We start from the raw sequence: 16,451 nt of genomic DNA, 5'->3' as shown, positions 1-16,451 counted from the left end.
ATTCTTAAGGAGAAGGGGAGCAGCCAAATGTTGTTGTTTATATTGGTACCAATGACATAAGCAGAAGTGGTGGAGAGGTCCTGCAAATTTAGGGAGTTAGGAAAGAAGTTGAAAAGCAAGACCCAAGGTGGTAAAGTCTGGATTACTCCAGGTGCCATGAGTTAGGGAAGGTCAGAGCAGGAAAATCACACATACAAATGAGTTGTGGCAGGGAGCAGGGTTCAAGTTCTTGGATCATTGTAATCTTTTCTGGGAAAGGGGTGACCCGTACAAGTGGGATGAGCTGCAGCTGACTGATGGGAACCATTATCCTGGCAGGAAGGCTTATTAATGCTGTTTGGGGGAAGGGGGGAACAGGGGGGAGTAGTTAAACTAGATTTGCACGGAGTGGGAACCAAAGTGAAAAAGAGGCAGTTGGCGCACTAAATAGAGACAGCTAATAGGGAGGCTGTGTGGAAGGACAGGATTAGGGCAAAATTGCAGCCAAGTTGCAATGCCACAGGGACATGGATTAAAAAAAACCTAACAAATACAGGGCTAAAGGTTTTGTATTTAAATACACACAGTATAAGAAATAGAGTGGATGACCTTGTAGTACAGCTACATATTGGCAGGTATGATGTTCTGCCAATCACAGTGTCATGGCTAAAGGATGAATTTCATTGGGAGCTGAATTTTCAAAGATATACAGTGCATTAAAGGAGAGGCAGGTAAACAGAGGGGGTGACACTGCTCTGTTGGAATAACATTATTATATCATTTGAAGGTGACATAGGATCAGAAGATATTAAATCATTGTGGATTGAGTTAAGAAATGGCAAGGTTAAAATGAACCTGTTTATTTGCAGACCTTCAAACAAAACTTGAATATGGACAACAAATTACAACAGGAAATAGAAAAGGTATGTCAGATAATTTGTAGAATGCCTATGAGATGACTTCTTATAACAGCTTGTGGCTGATTTGATCAGGAAAATGGCAATTCTGGATTGGATATTGTGTAATGAAGCAGAGTAAATAAGGGAGCTGAAGGTAAGGGATCCTTTAAGGGATAGAATTCACCCTGCAGTTTGAGAGGGTGAAAATAAAATTAGAGGCATCAGTCAGTGGAATAAAGGGGATTAGAGGTATGAGAGAGAAACTGGCTAAAGTTAATTGGAAAGGCACACCAGCAGGGAGGACAACAGAGCAGAAGTGGCTGTTTCTGCACAAAGTAAGGAAAGTGCAGGATAGGTACAGTGCAATAAAAGAAGAAATATTTGAATGGAAAAAAAATGACATAACTGTGGCTGACAAGAGAAACCAAAGCCAAAGTATAGGTTGAACCTCTAATCCAGCGACATCAGGACCTGGCCATTGCTGGACCACAGAAAATGCCAGAAAACAGAAATTGACCCCTAAGGGAGCCCCCTATGTAAACATAGCAAAGGTAGATCAAAGCTTAAAACAGGAAATAATACTGTGGGGTGGCATGGTTAGTGTAGCATTTAGTACAAAAATATAAATGATCACTCCAATGAAGATAATCTTTTTTTAAACCCAACTATAATCCCTGATGGTATATGGTTTTATACTGAGATGGGAGCAGCGGGGGTGGGGTTATTGTGTTCTGTTTTGTTAGAAAAAAGGTTTTATTTATATAAAAAACCAAAAATGGATAACCTTAATACATATGATAATATGGCAAGAAATTGATGTGTATTGGGAAAAAAAAGCAGGTATATCATTAAGACACCATTATATAAAATGTACGGCTGCCCATGAATCTGGGTAACAAAATATTAAATTAATGGTATGATAAAGGAATAAGATATATTGATGATTGTTGTGTGGAGGGATCTCTTATGCCTTTTGAACAATTAAGAAATAAATACTGAGTACTTAATAGGACTTTCTTTTGTTTTCTTCAGCTAAGGTCGTTCCTAAGAGAAAAATCACTTGAAATTAGTGAAATGGAACAAACAATTTGGCTGGGGAATACACCTAAATTTATAACTAAGATGTACTATGATCTCCAGAATGAAAGTGTGAAACCAGGTTTACAAAGATCAAGAGAGAGGGGAATTGGATCTAGGTGTTGTAGTAGTGGAAAGAAGTGGTCTGACTGATGGTTGGAAAGCATGACATTAGTTATAAATGCAAGATACAGATAAGTTCAATATAATTTCCTACACCAATTATATTACACCATAGAAGTTGCATAAATCAAAATTTGAAATATCAGAGATGTATTTTAGATGTGGGACAGAAATAGGAACGTTTTTACATCCTACGTGGTCTTGTGTGAAGGCGAGACCTTCTTAGTAGGATATTACCAATATTAACAAGGATAATTTGGGTACCCTTCACAGGTGACTCAGAGCTTTATCTTTTGGGTAACTTTATTGAAATAGGCAATAAATTAATTAAATTCAAAATTTCCTTTGTTAAAATAGCCTTAACAGTGGCTACAAAATGCATTGCAATTACTTGGAAGTCTGATTCTATATATAGCACGATGGACTGCTGAGATGAATAGTTACATACATATGGAAAAAATTACATACAAGTTAAAGAACAAATATGACATATTTAATAAAATATGCCATATAGAATATAGGGGCCCAATTGTAATTATAAATAAGGATAATAATGAATGCCTTGACAATCAATGTAAATGTGAGCCCTGACGGAGCGTGGATTTATAGTGTGAAAGGGTGGGATGGGGGGGGAGGGGTCAGTATTCACTCAGGAAACAGGCAGATTCTTGGGAAGTAAGAAAAACAAGCAGTGAGGTCATGGAACCTATACAGATTAAAGAGGAAATGCTTGCTGTCCTAAAGCAAATAAGGGTAGATAAATCCCAAGAACCTGACGTTATTCCCTCAGACCTTGAGGTAAGCTATGCTAGTGCAGAAATTGCAGGGGCTCAAGGAGAAATATTTAAAATGTCCTTAGCCACGAGTGTGGTGCCAGAGGATTGGAGGGTAGCTCACATTGTTCCGTTATTTAAAAAAGGTGGCAAAAGTAACCCTGGAAATTATAGGCCAATAAACACAATGTCAGAAGCAGGTAAATTATTGGAAGGTGTTTTAAGAGATCGGATATACAATTATTTGGATAGCCAGAAACTGATTAAGGATAGTCAACATGGCTTTGTGCGTGGTAGGTCATGTTTAACCAAGCTTTGTAGTTTTACAAGGAGGTAACCATAAAATAGACAAAGGAAAGGCTGTGGGTGTTGTCTACATGGACTTTAGTAAGGCCTTTGACAAAATTTCACATGGGAGATTAGTCGGAAAGGTTCAGACGCCAGGTATTCATGGTGAAGTAGTGAACTGGATTCGACAATGGCTGAGTGGTTGAAGCCAGAAAATAATGGTGGATGATTATTTCTCAGACAGGAAGCCTGTGACTAGTGATGTGCCTCAGGTATCGTGGCTCAGTCTATTGTGTGTCATCAATAATCCTGACGATAATGTGGTAAATTGGATTAGAAAATTTGCAGATGACACTAAGATTCGAGGTCTTGTCAACAGTGAAGAAGGGTTTCAAAGCTTGCAGAGGGATCTGGACCAGCTGGAAAAATGGGCTGAAAAATGGCAGATGGAATTTATTGCAGTCAAGATGTCTCATTTTGGAAGAACAAGCCAAGAAAGTACATACACAGTAAATGGTAGGGCACTGAGGAGTGCTGTAGAACAGAGGGACCTGGGAATACAGATGCATCATTCCCTTGAAGTGGCGTCACAGGTGGATAGGGCTGTAAAAAGAGCTTTTGTCATATTGGCCTTCCTAAGTTGAAGTACTGGATTGAATACATGAGTTGGGATGTTATGGTAAAGTTGTACAAGATATTGGTGAGGCCAAATTTGGAGTATTGTATGCAGTTTTGGTCACCTAATTACAGGAAAGATATCAATAAAGTTGAAAGAATGCAGAGAGGATTTATTAGGATGTTGCCTAGACTTCAGAAAGTATTACAGGGAAAGGTTAGGACTTTATTCCCTGGAACATAGAAGAATGAGGGGAGATTTGATAGAAGCATTTAAAATTATGAAGGGGATAGACAGAGTAAATATATATCGTTTTTTTCCAGTGAGAGTAGGTGAGATACACACCAGAGGACAAGAGTGAAAGGGAAACGTTTAGGGGGAATTTCTTCTGCCAGTTGAAGTGTGAATACGGGCTCAATTTTAACATTTAACAAGAATTTGTACAGGTACATGGATGGGAGAGGTACGGAGGACTATGGACTGGGTGCAGATCAGTGGGACTAGGCAAAATGGTTCAGTGCAGACTAGAAGGGCCGAAGGGGCCTGATTCAATGGTTCTATGTTGGAAAGTGTATGGTCATGTATTTTAGAAGAAAGAATAAAAGTTCAGACTGTTAGTTTGATGGGGAGAAAATTTAAAATTCAGATGTGTAAAGGGATTTGGGAGTCCTCATGCAGGATATCCTAAAGGTTAACTTCCAGATTGAGTTGGTTGTGGAGAAGGCAAATGCAATGTTGCATTAATTTCTAGAATAGGGTACAAGAGCAGGGATGTGATATTCAGGCTTTGTAAGGCACTGCTGAGGCCTCACTTGGGAGCATGGGGTACAGCTTTCAACTCTTTATTTAAGAAAAGATGTGCTGGCATTGGAGAGAGTTTAGAGAACTTTCCCGAGAATGAAGGGATTAGCATATGAGGAAAATTTAATGGCTCTTGGACTGTACTCCTCAGTTCAGAAGAATGAGGGAGGACCTCATAAAAGCATTTTGATTGTTGAAAGGCTTGGACAGAATGGATGTAGCAAAAATGTTTCCCGTGGTAGAGGAGTCAAATACAAAAGAGCACTTCAGGATTGAAGGGCAACCATTTAAAACTGAATTACAGAGGAATTTCTTTATCCAGAAAGTGGTTTACAATCAAGTTACCACATATACCTGCCACCCCTTAATATCCCCAGCAGATGTGCCTCTTATCTAACTAAACTTGAATCATACCATGGCCCAATAAAAATTGAAATAAGCCCAATTGTTCTGTTTTGGGTTTCTGAGATTGATGGCTACAGTATGTGATTAGTCAGGGTATCAAAGTTTATGGAGAGAAGGCAGGGGATTGGAGCTGAATGGAATAATGGATCAGATCATGATGGAATGGTAGAGCGGAGTCAACGGGCTAAATGGTCTGCTCCTGTTCCTATATTTTACGGTCTTATGGTCTAAAAGTAATTTGGCAAAATTTGCTTAATCATTTGCCTTCTGAAGTTCAATTGATAACTGTTTTCCGGTTCTCAATTTTTTTTTAACCCCATTAAGAACTACAGCACAGAAGCAGGCCCTTCCCCCCCCATCTAGTCTATGTTGAAATATTATTCTGCCTTATCTATTAAATTATAAGCACATTTTTTTGGTGATAGAAGTTAATTTCCACATTTTTGTTTTAACATTAGAAGTTAGATGGCTGCTGCAATGTACAGCAAAATAGAGGGAAGAGAAAAAAAAAGGTGAAGATAGTCCCCAATTTGCAATGGTCCAACTGACGAATTTTCAAAGTTACGATGGTTCGAATCTGTACTTTCGATTTCCTATGTATCCCCGCACTCATGATATGCGGCATATTCCTCACGTGATGCTGGACGATGGCAGCATCGCGTGATAGTAGCGTATAACATACTCTGACTCAACCATGCTCGTAGTCGCTGTATTCAACATCAACATTTAATTTAAATAAAAAATGGTAAGTGCTGTATTCTTTATCGAGTTACAATTTTTTTGACTAACAATGGGAGAGCCGGGACTACCTGTAATTTAATTTAGGCAAGCAGTACGGTAATGGGCCCTTTAGGCCCACAAGTCGGTGTCTCCCAATTACCACAATTAACCAACAACCCTGGTACTTTATTTTTTGAAGAGTGGGAGCACTCAAAGGAAACTCATGGGGAGAACAAACAAATTCATATAGACAGTGCTGGATTCAAACCCAAATTGCTGGCGCTGTAATAGTGTTGTCTTAATGAATTTTAAAAAGCCATAATTGAACCTACCTATACAGCCTTCTCTGGTAGTTCATTCCATTTACCCTTCTTGAAAAAGTTTCGCCTCAGATTCCTTTTAAATCATTTTCTTCAGTTACCATAAAGTTTTGCCCACTAGGTTTGGACTCATAAACCCCAAGAAAAAGAGTATTTACTCATCTATGAACTTCAATTTTACAAGATTACTCTAGAGCACACATGTCAAACTCTGGCCCGCGGGCCAAATTTGGCCTGCGATATAATTATATTTGGCTCGCAAGATCATATTAAATATATATTAGAGTTGGCCCGCTGGCTGCCGCGCCAGTATAGCGCATGCACACTGAAGGTGAAAATGAAGACGCCGGAGGTGTGGAGGGATCTCAGAGTCCCGAATCCCGGGGATCGGAGCGCCGCACTCAGCCCGCCCGGCTCCCGGACACACAGACACGGCTGGAGTTGGGGACCATCCTCGCTGGGTCTGCGCTTCAGCGGCGACGCCGGACCGAACGTCTCGTTGGTGATGCCTTCCCCCTCGCTCCGTGCGCGACAGACCCTGCCTCCCGCTCCTTTTGTTGGAGACGAGCCCGGCGCCGTGAGATCGCAGTTTAATCCCTCTCCAACCATGGGAGGGGGGTGGGAGCAACGCGCTCTTCTCAGCCAATTCCTCCACCGCCCCGGACGCTGGCGTTTCAACAGGGGGTTCGGGTGCCTTTGTCAGGCGACCGACCTGTTGGTCCAAGACAAGGGGAGAGCGTACAAACTCCACACAGACAGCACCTGAACTCGGGTGAACGTGGAGCTGCGACCCCATATTCCACATCAGGACTGTGTGTAAGATTGGGAGCAGTGAGACGGAAGCTTATTTTGTTCCTGTGATTTAAGCCTTTCTTGGGGTGGGGGGGGGGGGGGTCCTTTTCTGACCACTTGCCTAACAATTAACCTAATCAGATGTGGAGTTAACACAATACAACAATTCTCAACCTTTTTCTTTCCACTCGCGTCCCTGTGCCATTGGTGCTCTGTGATTAGTAAGGGATTGCTTAAGCTGGTCTGTGGGTGGAAAGAAAAAGTTTGAAGACCACTGCTTTAATCATCCCTCATTGACTCGTCATGTGCACGGTTTCAGACGCTAAAGGAAATGGGCCAATGACAATGACAATGAAAGAGTTTATCCAAAACTATTATTAAACATTTATTTTAATAAGAAAAAGTTTAACATTACATATGTTGAAAGAAGAGAAAACATGCAGATGTTGTTGAAAATTTTCAATAAATATTTAGTTCGGCCCTCGACTTAGTCCAAGTTTTTAATTTTGGCCCTCCGTGAATTTGAGTTTGACACCCCTGCACTAGAGCATCCATACAACAAGGATAAAAGTCCTACCTACCCTCTTATTATACAGGTATGCACCGCTTAACGTCCATGATACGCTCTGTGAAATTGGGCATCATACGATGGAGATGTTGTGCAAACACCATATTATATACTTAGTAAAGCTATATGGGATACTGTTGTGTACCTGTAAACTTTTTATTTGTAAGTAGGGATCAGTGTGGGGACCAACACATGTCTGTGGGAAGAGAGCAGGACAGTGGGATCAGTGTGGGGACCGACACAGGCCTGTGGGGAGTGCAGGGCAGAGGGATCAGTGTGGGGACTGACTCAGGTCTATGGGGAGAGCGGGGCAGTCGGATCAGCTTGGCTATATAGTACACAATTTCCTAAAATTCGCAATTGCTTTTTCTAAATTGATGATGTCTTGCTCACGTAACTGAATAATTATGGGACTACAGCTGTAAATGCAGTTGGACGTTGCCCAAACGGATGTTAAGTAGTGCATATCTGTAACTCAAGCCCATCAATCCCTGTGACATATTTGAAAATCTTTTTTTTAAAACTATTTTCCATTTTAAATGGCATCCTCCCTAATAAATAGGCAATCAGAATTGTGCACAGTAGTCCAATTTGGTTTCACTAACATTTGTACCATTGTTATATGGCATTTTAACTCAAAAATAAGGTTAAAAAGCTGTCACTATTTTGGGCCTGAGCCTTTCATTCCTGATAAAGTGCTTAAGCCTGAAAACATTGACTGCCTTTTCCTTCACATGGATGCTGGGTAACCTGCTAAGTTTCTCTGGCACTTTTGAGTCCTGCACCAGACATCAGCATCTGCAGATTTTCTTGCTTACCTCCTACACTCGAATGTCATGATGAAAAAAAGCAAGCATTCTTCACCACCTTTAAGTGAAGTATTCTTCATGGAACTATATGCCTCTAACCACATGTCCATCTGTTGTACAATACATTCCAGGGCCCAACCATTTACTGTGCAAGTTCTGCCGTGGATTAACTTACCAAAATGCATCACTCTGCACTTGTATGAGTTAAATTTCATCTGCCATCTTTTGTGTCCAATTTCCCAGTTGATCTAGATCCTGTTTTAATCTTCACTGTCTACTATATAATATAAAGCAAATAACAATAGATCCAACACCAATTCTTGCCGCACTTCACGGGCTACAACTTCCAATCTGAAAAAACAACTCTACCACTCTGTGATATCTTTCACTCAGCCATATGATCCAACTTTCAAATTTGTGAGATAATATTGTTGACATACAAAGCCATAGTGATTATCCCTAATCAATACTGCCATTCCAAAATCTTTGCAAAGCTAGATTTGTCCCTTAGAATGCCCTCCAGCTTGAACTATACTGCATAGTGCATCTTGTTCCCATAGTGATAAATCTAGCATATGAAGGGAATCCAAATGTCATGTTCTTGCTTTTTATTTTGGCAGTAGGATTTAGGGAAATACAGTTGAATCCATCTTTTTGTACTGTAGAGATTCATCTTGTACACCTAAGCATTAAAATCATGATGGGTTGGCTCTGGAGGGAGTGAATATTTTTGATGATAATAAACTGAGTTGCTTTGTCAAAGACAGTATTGTAGCTCCACACATTCAGGCAAGTGGGAAGAATAGTTCTCCATCACATAGAAACTCAGTTTCTTGTGGGTGAAAATGCCTTTGTTGGAAAAAAAACAACACTCTGACTGGTCTTTAGCTACAATATATTATAATGGTAATACTACTCAATTTCAAGGGTAGAGTAGCTGACTCCACAAAAATGGTGATGATATAAATATGAGATACTTGGTACTGAGTAAAAAAAAATGATTGGTTCAAATAAGGTAAAAAGTTAACCTGTCTTCATTCATGGACAGTTGAAGAACTGAGGAATAGAAAATAAATGACAGGCTCTAGACAGAACGGTAAGAGAAATACTCTTCATGAAGAGATAAACAAATTTTGTTTACTTTAAAAAAACTATATATTTCTTCTGGAAAAGCAGCAGAGAATGAAGAAATATTACATTTTGCAGGGTTCATACTGATAATTAATCTGTATTCAGAAAAGCAAACACATTTTAATTCTGCAGATTATGGAGTTCTAAACCAAATCAACTTTAGTTCAACTTTACAGTATCCTGTAATTTATTTTTGCTTTAAATCTTGTTTAAGTGCTCCTCATAGATTTGTTTTTAAATGTTAGTCTTTGCATCAAGAAATTTTGGGGAAAAACCTGTAAATAAAAATATTCTACATGAAAGTCTGTTTATATTTATTGGAATGAATTTATACATACCAAATTGCCACTAATTGGAGTAGAGGTGGACTTTTTATTGTTGAGAGTAAGTACGTCACCAGAGATTCTGTTCGACCTTGGAGTACTAATCATTCCAAGAATAGTCTTCACCTTTTCCTCAATGTCTTTGATAAAGCTCTGTAGATTCTAATGCAGTAAACAATATAGTATTGAGTTATTGATTTTTTTTGAATGTGATGTTACCTCCAAATATTTATCCTTGGCCAATTTCCCAGCTACACAACACATATCAGCAACATACAGCGGATGTCCATCCGCCCCACTTCATGTTCTGGCAGACTGTTTTTCCAATGTTGTGCTAAATGAGCATAAGCTGAATAAAAGAAAGATTGAAGGATATGGCCTTTTCTTCTTTTTTTTAAACATTTTAATGAATTTAAAAAACCACATTAATATATAAATAATAAATCTAAAATAAGTACAAATGTGGTAAATATAGAAAAAAACCTCATCCTTCCCACCCCTACCTTAAAGTATCAAGGAAAGAAAAAGAGGACAAAAAGAAAATATAAATCTCAATACAAATATTAACAGAGCTGTGGGTTACCAACAGGACAGGCTTTCAGAATCCTTTACACTTTGAAAACAACATACTGTAAATATGGGCTCTATTTTTTCAAGAAAATGATATTTATTACATAAATACAAGTTATTTTCTCAAGTGGAATACAAGAATGCAATTCAGCCTGCCATCTCTCCATCCCTTAATCCATATCTGATTTTCAAGTAATAGCTATGCACTTCCTACAAACAGCTAAAGCTAATTGAAAAATTTAATTTGATACATAGTTAATCTTAATTTAGGACCATCCACTTTAATATTACTCAACAAAAACAGTATCGGACCCTGTGCGAGTTTAACCCTTAATATTTTCTCCAAATTTTTTTTACCTCGAAGCACAAAAAGGTTTCACTCTGGAACACTCCCAAGAAGCATGGAAAAACGAACCAACTTCTTGATCACATCTAAAACATAAATCTGATAATGTCGAATTCTATTTTTTTTAACTTTTGAGGAGAAAATTATATTGAACCAGTCTGTACATAACCAGTCTATACCTAACATTAATAATTTTCATATTTTCCTTAAATAATTGCATCCAATTATTTTCATCTATTCACCTATTTAAATCAATCTCCCATCTTAATCTTAATTTATGAATTTCTAATTTGGGAGCTGCTTTTTGAAGTAATTTATACATCTCCTAAATAAAGTTATTTTTACCAACCCTACATATCAATAATTCTAATTCATTCTGTCTAGGTAGTATCAAATTATGACCTAATTTATCAATCCAGAAAGCCCTAACCTGATAATAACAAAAAAAATACCATTTGGTACGTTAAATTTTTTCTTCATTTGTTGAAAAGTAATAAATTTACCAGCTTCAAAACAATCTTCTATTTTCTTCATCCCCATTTGACTCCAAATCCTCAAAAATTGATTATTCGTAGAAAAAGGAAGGTTTATTTTCATATAAAGGCATTTTTTCAAGAGATAAAACCTTTTCCACCCATTTCATACTCTATTTTATTCCATAATTCAATCAAATGTCTCAAAATAGGTGTATCTCTAGTTCATGTTAACAATTTTGAATTCCATTTATAAATAAAATCTTGCATAGAATCTTCTATTTTACTCAATTCTATTTTAACCCAGGCTGAGGATTTATCTAAATCAAACATCCCATTAATAAATTTCAACTGAGCCGCTCTATAATTCTTAAAATAGGGAAGTTGCAAACCTCCTAATTCAAATTTCCAAGTCAATTTTTCCAAACAAACTCTAGTAATTTTTCCTTTCCACAAAAACTTCCTAATACTCAAATGTAAATCCTTAAAGAATTTTTGAAGAATCCAAAAAGAAACTGACTGAAAAAGATATTGAAGCCTTGAAAAAATATTATTTTTTTTAATATACAATTCACTCTACCTACTAAAGTTATAAGCAAATCATTCCACCTATTTAAGTCTTCCTTAATTTTATTAAATAAAGGTAAATAATTCAGTTCATATGAATTATTTAAATCATTATCAACTTTAATCTCCAACATTTAATTCCATCATCTGATCACTTAAATCGAGCAAATTCTCAACATTTAACCAAGGGCATAATTTCACCTTTGTCCCAATCAATCTTATAATCTGATATTTCACCATATTCTTCGAACCTTATATATAATTGACACACAAGATCTGTCAAATAAACCAAAACATCATCATCAAATAAATAAATTTTATATTCCTTTTGACTAACTTTTATACCCTTAATACTAGAATCTTCTCTTATTAACTCTGCTAAAGGTTGAATTGATAAAATAAACAAAGCTGGAGATAAAAGACATCCTTGTCTACTTGATTTTGTCAGTGGAAAAGCAGAAGAAATTTGTCCATATAAAGTTTTAACCCAATTAGTAAATGTAAATCCTTCTAACACCTTAAATGAATAATTTCACTCTAATCTATCAAAGGCCTTCTCAGCATTTAAAATTATAGCTACTGCTAAATCACTCTTCTTTTCAGCTGTATGTAATAAACTAATCAATCTATCAACATTATCAGCAGAAGGATGTTTTTTTTTAAAATCAAAACCAGTTTGATCCATATGAATTAAATTTTGTTGATATCTAGCCACTCTATTTGCCAAAACTTTAGCTGTAATTTTATAATCAGCACATTGACCAATTTAGTTCAGTTTTTAACAAATCTCTATCTTTCTTAGGTATCACAGTTATAATTTCATTTGAAAAAGATTCTGGTAGAGAATGAGTTTCCATACCTTCATAAAAGCAGTTATTAATAAATCTTTGAATTTCTTGTAAAATTCAGGCAGAAAACCATCCTCCCCTGGTGACTTACCAATTTGCAAAGAATTGAGCTTCGATAATTTCTTTTACTGTAAATGAAGCATCTAAATCTTTCTGATCATGACGATCCAAGGCAGACAGACTAATCTTAGAAATTTTTTTATCAATTTTAACTTCATCACTATCAAACTGAGATCTATACAAAGTAAATAAAAATCTTTAAAAGGATTATTTATTTCTTGAGGTTTGTAAGTAATTTTCTTAGAATTCTTTTTAATAGCATTAATTGTTCCAGAAGTTTGCTCTGCCTTCAATTGCCAAGCCAAAAGTTAATGTGCTCTTTCCCCAATTCATAGTATTATTGCTTAGTTTTCTCAATTATTTTTTCAGTTCTATATAATATCAAATTATAATAACATTTCTTCTTTATTAAATGTTTCCTATTTTCCTTGGAAACATTTCTCTGTAGGTCTTTTTTCCAAATTCTCTCTCTTAAAAAAAACAATACAACTCTTTCACATAATCTTTGCTGAATAACTTATTATCTGAACTCTTAGATAAGCTTTCAAAGCATCCCATAAAATAAATTTATTATCCAATGAATTAAAATCAATCTCTAAAACTTCCTGGAATTGTTTTCTTATATATTCACAAAAGTTTACCCTTTTCAACAAGGTAGAATTAAATCTTCATCTATAAAATAAATTTTCCTTTTCAGAAGCTATACATGACATCAAAGGTGGTGGATAATCAGATAAATTTCTAGCTATATTCTCTGCTTGCATAACTCTTCCTTGTAACTGTGCTGATGTTAAAAACATATCTATTCTTGAATAAGAGTCATGTCTACAAGAATAAAAAGAATAATCCTTTTCTTTCAGATTTAAACTTTGCCAAATATCTATCAAATTCAAATCTTTCATCAAAAATCAAAATCCTTTTCGCAGTTTTAGTACTAGAAACCAACTTCTGTGACTTCCTAAAAATGGATCTAAACAAGAATTGAAGTCTTCTCCAATTAAAACTTTTTTTATATACCTCAGCAAGATGCATAAAAGAATCATGAATAAATCTTTCATCATCTACGTTAGGTGCATACATACTCATAAGTGTCGACATCTATGAACAAATTTGACAATGTACCAAAACAAATCTCCCAGCAGGGTCCATGACCACAGATTGAATCTTAACTGGTACATTCTTAATAATCCAAATAGCAATCCCTCTTGATTTAGAATTAAACAACAAAATATTTTTGATGTTCTTTTTTAGTTAAATGTGTCTCTTATTAAAAAAAAAAGCAATATCAACTTTCAATTTTTTGGTGTATGCCAAAAATTTTTACTTCTTAATTGGATTAAGACCATTTATATTAAAACTTACATTTAATACATTATTAACCACCATTTCTTGTCCACAAATTAAAGAACTCCTGCCACACATCCCGTTGGACCCCCACTCCATACAAACTTTCAATTATATTTGACCTCTCCAAGCAAAAAAAAGTAAAAACTATATATTAAAAAAAACCCCAAAAAAGTACTGATTAAAAAACAGTACTACTTCCCTTTACTGTATGGAAAGTGGTCTTCACCACAGAAGGGCAAGCAGCTATAGAAGGAGAAGACAAAAAGTCCGCCTCCCCCGGACAGAATATACATTGCTTTAATCAAATGGATCATTGAAAGGTATAAATAGCTTCTTCGAGATCTTTATTCACTCAGTAATCATCAATCTCAACCAATTCTTGCTGCTCTGGCATCTGTTGTACAACTTGCTTCTTCTCGGGTCAATCTGCCAAGCTTTGTTGAGTGGTTTGACTCTGAACCTTCATTCGTTGATCTTGTTTAATATTTGGAAGAGAATTTGAAAATTCAAAAGCTTCATCTTCATCAGTAAAAAAACCATAATCAATTTTCTCCAGAAAACACTAAGTGTGGCTGGGTATTGAAAAGAGAATTTATATCCCTTTTCCCAAAGCACAGATTTCTCAGGATTAAAATCCTTTCGTCTTTTCACAATTGACATATTTACATCTGCATTAAAAAAAACCTTACTATTTGCCAATGTTAATGGACCTTGATATTTTCAGGCATTTTGCACCGCCACTCTTAATATTATTTATCTTGATAACATAAAATATTTATCAAAATTGAGCGGGGTGCTTGTCCCGGAAATGGATTCTTTCTATTAGCCCTATGTGCCCTATCCAGTTAAAGTCCATTTGGGAAATTCTCAGGACCCAGAATTTCTGGAATCCACTTTTGAAAAAAATCTTCAGGCAACCCGACAAACTTCGCATTGTTCCTTTGACTATGATTTTCGAGTGGGGCAGGCGGAGGCCCCGATCCGGGCAGAGAGTGGGAGGTGGCGGCCCCAGTCCAGGCACAGGGTGAGCTGCGGCGGCCTTGGCCCCGGTCCGGGCAGTATGGACCGACCTAGGAGGGGAGGCAGGCCCCTCCAGCCCGGGTAAGAAACCTGCATAAGAGAAGGCCACTCTGATATAAAACCTACGACCCAAGGACCTTGCTGCCACGTCCCAGCTTGCTTGGCCACGGCACATGAACCATGGGTGTAAAGGGTGGGGCCAGTACTGCGCGCACTGCACTCCACCTAAAAGCTCCTTTGCGCAGGCCCGAGGACAGGTCCACGTCCTCCCCCTCCACGTCCTCCCCCTCCACGTCCTCCCCCTCAAAAGATGCTCACAAACTCAAGCTAGCATGCTGGAACATCAGAACCATGCTAGACAAGGCTGACAGCCACCGACCTGAATGTCGGTCTGCCCTCATTGCACATGAACTCCTCAGACTTGACATCGACATAGCCGCTCTCAGTGAAGTCCGCCTGGCAGATGTAGGCAGCCTCCAAGAACGCGGCGCGGGCTACACACTCTACTGGTCTGGCAAGCCTTCGGATGAACGACGCCTATCTGGTGTAGGCTTCATGGTCAAGAGCTTCATTGCCTCCAAACTCGAAAACCTTCCGACAGGCCTCTCGGACCGAATCATGTCCATGCGACTCCCCCTTCAAAACAAGCGTCACATCACCCTCATCAGTGTCTATGCTCCAACCCTCCAGGCGGAACCAGCAGAAAAGGACAAGTTCTACACCGACCTGTGCAACCTCATCCAACGCACCCCTACAGCCGACAAGGTTGTCATCCTGGGCGACTTCAACGATCGTGTCGGCAAAGACTCAGAAACCTGGCCAGGAATCCTGGGCAAGCATGGTGTCGGCAAGTGCAACGACAGCGGGCGCCTCCTGTTGGAGCTCTGCACAGAACAGCGGCTTGTCATTACAAACACGTTTTTCAGCAGAGGGACAGCCTTAAGACCACCTGGATGCATCCCCGATCCAAACACTGGCACCTCCTGGACTACATCCTGGTGCGAGAAAGTGACAAACGAGATGTGCTCCACACCAGGGTCATGCCTAGCGCGGAATGCCACACTGACCACCGGCTGGTTCGCTGCAAGCTCAACCTTCACTTCAAGCCAAAGCCCAGGAACAATAAAGCCCCCAGAAAGAGGTTCAATGTTGGAAACCTGCAGTCAGACGAAGCGAGAGGAAACTTCCAGGCAAACCTCAAAGCAAAGCTCGACGATGCAACCCGCCTCACGGACCCGTCCCCTGAAACCCTCTGGGATCAGTTGAAGACTACCATACTGCAATCCACTGAAGAGGTACTGGGCTTCTCCTCCAGGAAAAACAAGGACTGGTTTGACGAAAACAGCCAGGAAATCCAGGAGCTGCTGGCAAAGAAGCGAGCTGCCCACCAGGCTCACCTTACAAAGCCGTCCTGTCCAGAGAAGAAACAAGCCTTCCGTCGTGCATGCAGCCATCTTCAGCGCAAACTCCGGGAGATCCAAAATGAGTGGTGGACTAGCCTCGCCAAACGAACCCAGCTCAGCGCGGACATTGGCGACTTCAGGGGTTTCTACGAGGCTCTAAAGGCTGTGTACGGCCCCTCACCCCAAGTCCAAA

The 16,451-nt window shown here is 38.5% G+C and overlaps 2 protein-coding genes across 15 annotated transcripts in view; one reads left to right on the top strand and one right to left on the bottom strand.

Annotated features, from left to right (window-relative positions):
- Window positions 1-16,451, bottom strand: part of brca2 (BRCA2 DNA repair associated) — a 170,403-nt gene that overhangs the window by 1,592 nt on the left and 152,360 nt on the right. For 9 of the 10 annotated variants that reach the window (XM_069891592.1, XM_069891595.1, XM_069891600.1 and 6 more), the window contains one exon: window positions 9,640-9,786. In XM_069891592.1, coding sequence (XP_069747693.1) covers window positions 9,640-9,786 — 147 coding nt within the window. Of the gene's footprint in view, window positions 1-7,269; window positions 8,448-9,639; window positions 9,787-16,451 lie in introns of those variants that run through there. The other variant, XM_069891601.1, reaches the window with a different exon arrangement.
- The window catches only part of LOC138739474 (NEDD4-binding protein 2-like 1), a 111,542-nt gene that overhangs the window by 39,858 nt on the left and 55,233 nt on the right, over window positions 1-16,451 (top strand). The window contains exons 5-6 of one of the 5 annotated variants that reach the window (XM_069891611.1): window positions 849-902; window positions 5,420-5,801. The exons of 3 other annotated variants lie outside the window; for them this stretch is intronic. In XM_069891611.1, the coding sequence (XP_069747712.1) occupies window positions 849-867 (19 nt within the window). In that variant the 3' untranslated portion in view covers window positions 868-902; window positions 5,420-5,801. Of the gene's footprint in view, window positions 1-848; window positions 903-5,419; window positions 5,802-16,451 lie in introns of those variants that run through there. One more of the 5 variants, XM_069891612.1, reaches the window with a different exon arrangement.

The sequence above is a fragment of the Narcine bancroftii genome, chromosome 7 (genome assembly GCF_036971445.1).
Source record: "Narcine bancroftii isolate sNarBan1 chromosome 7, sNarBan1.hap1, whole genome shotgun sequence".
In the NCBI taxonomy this organism is placed as follows: domain Eukaryota; kingdom Metazoa; phylum Chordata; class Chondrichthyes; order Torpediniformes; family Narcinidae; genus Narcine; species Narcine bancroftii.
Note: the sequence above shows the minus strand (reverse complement) of the source record. Positions and strands in the feature narration are given on the sequence as shown.